At 54.5% G+C, this 2,870-nt stretch overlaps 1 protein-coding gene across 5 annotated transcripts in view; it reads right to left on the reverse strand.

The window, feature by feature from the left end:
- Positions 1-1,376: 1,376 nt before the first annotated feature.
- The window catches only part of EZH2 (enhancer of zeste homolog 2 (Drosophila)), a 31,321-nt gene continuing 29,827 nt past the window's right edge, over positions 1,377-2,870 (reverse strand). For all 5 annotated transcript variants that reach the window (XM_006887190.1, XM_006887188.1, XM_006887189.1 and 2 more), the window contains 5 exons: positions 2,342-2,437; positions 2,181-2,262; positions 1,848-1,928; positions 1,691-1,775; positions 1,377-1,437 (listed from right to left, as the gene is read on the reverse strand). In XM_006887190.1, the coding sequence (XP_006887252.1) occupies positions 1,377-1,437; positions 1,691-1,775; positions 1,848-1,928; positions 2,181-2,262; positions 2,342-2,437 (405 nt within the window). The remainder of the gene's footprint in view (positions 1,438-1,690; positions 1,776-1,847; positions 1,929-2,180; positions 2,263-2,341; positions 2,438-2,870) is intronic.

The raw sequence follows: 2,870 nt of genomic DNA on the forward strand, positions 1-2,870 counted from the left end.
CCTCCACCAGGCGTGGCTGGGTCACTGCACTTGGGAGGACAGCGCCCGTGCTGGCGGGCGGCCTCAGGCCCGCACCCAATCGCTCAGGACTGACCTTCTGTCAATGCACTCCGACTGGACGCCATTTACTCTAAGTTAAGGACAGAGGGGACGGGCCCTGAGGCTGCATGCCGCTGCGTCCCCAGCACACGCTGCCCCTGGCGGCCAAGGGCAGGGCGTGGCCACACGCCGCAGGGACATCTGTACAGTGTGCTTCATTTTTTAATGTGTGAGAATAAAGAGAATTAAAGGATTTCTGTACAAGTCGCATTTGGTTTTTGTTTTACGTTTTACTAATTTCTATATGTAAATAAAAGATATAATGATTATGCAATTTCACAGACTCTTGAAGTGCCTTTGTGGGTCCGAGGCCGGGCTGGCCGGGGTAGGACACACATCAGGCCCCTGCCTCACATGATAAGCGGCGGTGACAGCCCTTGAAAGAGCAGCCGTTCCAACAGGGCTGCTGGTCTGGATGCACAGGAGTACAGTGCAGCTTCAGCTGAGTGGCGTGCGCGCACTCGTTGGGCAGAGGTGGGGAAGGCTCAAACAGGCCGACCACACAGGACACTTGAAAATGGGTCTGGTGGACAAGTTTTTATCCTGAGTGAGTTATGTGTTCTTTCTGCATGTGCCTTGTCATCTTTTGTTGCAAACTGAACCTTTTGATGACCATCTGATGATCGGGGAAACGCGTGTGTCCCCAGCCTCTCCTGGTGTATTTTAACGATGACACCAGCTCTCTGATGGGCCCTGCTTAGTCCGGTCCACCCACTGGACAAAGTGTATGGAAGAGGGCCCATGGGAATAATGTGAGGAACAGAGGGGGCCATCTGAGACCAGGCTTTATTACCAGAGACCCTTGCTGTACCATATGCAGCCCTGGCAGGATCACAATCTTATCTGAACATTTCTCTAGCAAACAAGACTGAACCCACCATGGCTGCACACTGGGCTCCTCCCCCCCACCCACCCCTCCCAACATCTCTGCTGGACCAGGCTCTGCAGTCGCCTGGCCACCATGCTCTGCTTTGGCGGCAGTGTGGACTGACGGCTGCAGAGTGACTGCAGAGACACCTGGCCAATAATCTGTGCCACAGGCAACAAGGGAAATTCAAGTATTCTTTATTCAAAGTTGAAAAATGTACCACACGGCATTGTTGCAAAAAGTCACTGGTACAAAACTGCAGCTGGTGAGAAGGCGATAAAAAGTGGATTTTTAAAACTCATTATTATAAATTATCGTTACAGTACTTTGCAAATTCAGAATTCAAACGCCCGTTTCTAAGGGGCAGCTGGAGGTTCCTGATGCAACTAGCTGCTGGGGACAGCGCCTGTCAGGGGATCTCCATCTCCCTCTCGATGCCCACGTACTTCAGGGCATCCGCCTGGCTGTATCTGGAAGGACATGGGCAAGGCAGTCAGGGCTGGAGTAGCAAGGAGAGCCCAGGGACTCCGACCCACAGCGAGTCTGCCCACGTGCTGACAGGACCCACCACCCAGCTAAAAACAGGACTGCCACAGGTGCTTCTGGAAGAGCTCCGTAGCAGGAGGGTGACAGAGACTGAAGACCCTGAACCATCCGCCTGACAGGACACAGCACACAAAGCCCTGTCTGCCTTGGGCCTGCCCCAGAGCCAGCACGACTCACCGATAGTCAAAAAACAGCTCCTCCCCGGTCTGAATGGCCCGCTTGGCGAAGATGCCGATCCTGTGGTCCCCGTTGACCATCATCACTGGAAGAGACAGTGAGTGGTGAGTGGACAGCACCACATGGGCCCCACCTGTCTGCGTCTCCGGGCACCTACCTTTTGCGTAGCAGTTTGGATTGACAGAGTGATTTGCAAAGCGGATCTTGTTGCCCTTGCGAGTTGCATCTACTACAAAGTCTGCAGATAAAGTGACACGCGCTGTCCCAGGTGGCCCGGATGTGGAGACCCACAGCGCTTAGTCCCCACAGCTAATGATAGTCACATGTAAAGGGCTAGAAAAACCCTCCACCCTGATCCACGTTGGCCACCACAGTCCAGTTAAACCTTCCCAGGGACATCCCCACACAGGCTGGCCTCACAAGCAACCCTGCCACACATAGGCACCCTCACCACACAGGGGCACCCCCAGAGGAGCTGGGCTTCACACACCATTGTTGAGGTTAAAGAGGAAGCTGCACATGTACTTGTCGTACACCTTCCCTCTCCTGTCAGCCTCGTCTTGAGAAATGATCTGGAAAAAGGACAGCATGGTCAGGGCTCAGGTCGGAGGTACTCCGGGGTGGGAGCTGACCAAGATGCAGTCTGCTCACCTCGCCACAGTACTCGGAGATGAACTCGTTCTTCTGGACCGGGTCCTTGATGAAGATGCCCCAGCCCGCCACATCCGAAGGTGCAAGCAGCAGGTGCTAGGGGACAGGACATGTGAGTCTGAGGGGCAAGACCCTGCCCAGTACCTCTCAGTCATGCCCACTGCTCCTCTGGTCCTGGATACCCCTGGATACTCTGAGGCCCCAGCCCTGTGAGAAACAGGCAAAGTTCTGGCCTGGCACTAAGGCACTATGACACCAGAGCAAGTGGACAGGTCCTGTTGTTGTTAAGTGCCATCAAGTCGCTTGCGACTCATAGCGACCCTATGTATAACAGCCCTAAACTCTGCTCCGTCCTGTGCCAATCGCACTGTCTCTGACACTCCCATCCTGATTATCCCAGTCACTGAATCAATCCACCTCATAGAGGGCCTTCCCCTCCTGCGCCGTCCCTCCACCTTCCCAAGCATAATGTCCTTCTCCAAGGACCGGTCTCTCCTCACAACCTGTCCAAAGTATGTTAGAGCCTCAG

The sequence above is a fragment of the Elephantulus edwardii genome, unplaced genomic scaffold (genome assembly GCF_000299155.1).
Source record: "Elephantulus edwardii isolate Elephantulus edwardi_28Jun2011 unplaced genomic scaffold, EleEdw1.0 scaffold00055, whole genome shotgun sequence".
Classification (NCBI taxonomy): domain Eukaryota; kingdom Metazoa; phylum Chordata; class Mammalia; order Macroscelidea; family Macroscelididae; genus Elephantulus; species Elephantulus edwardii.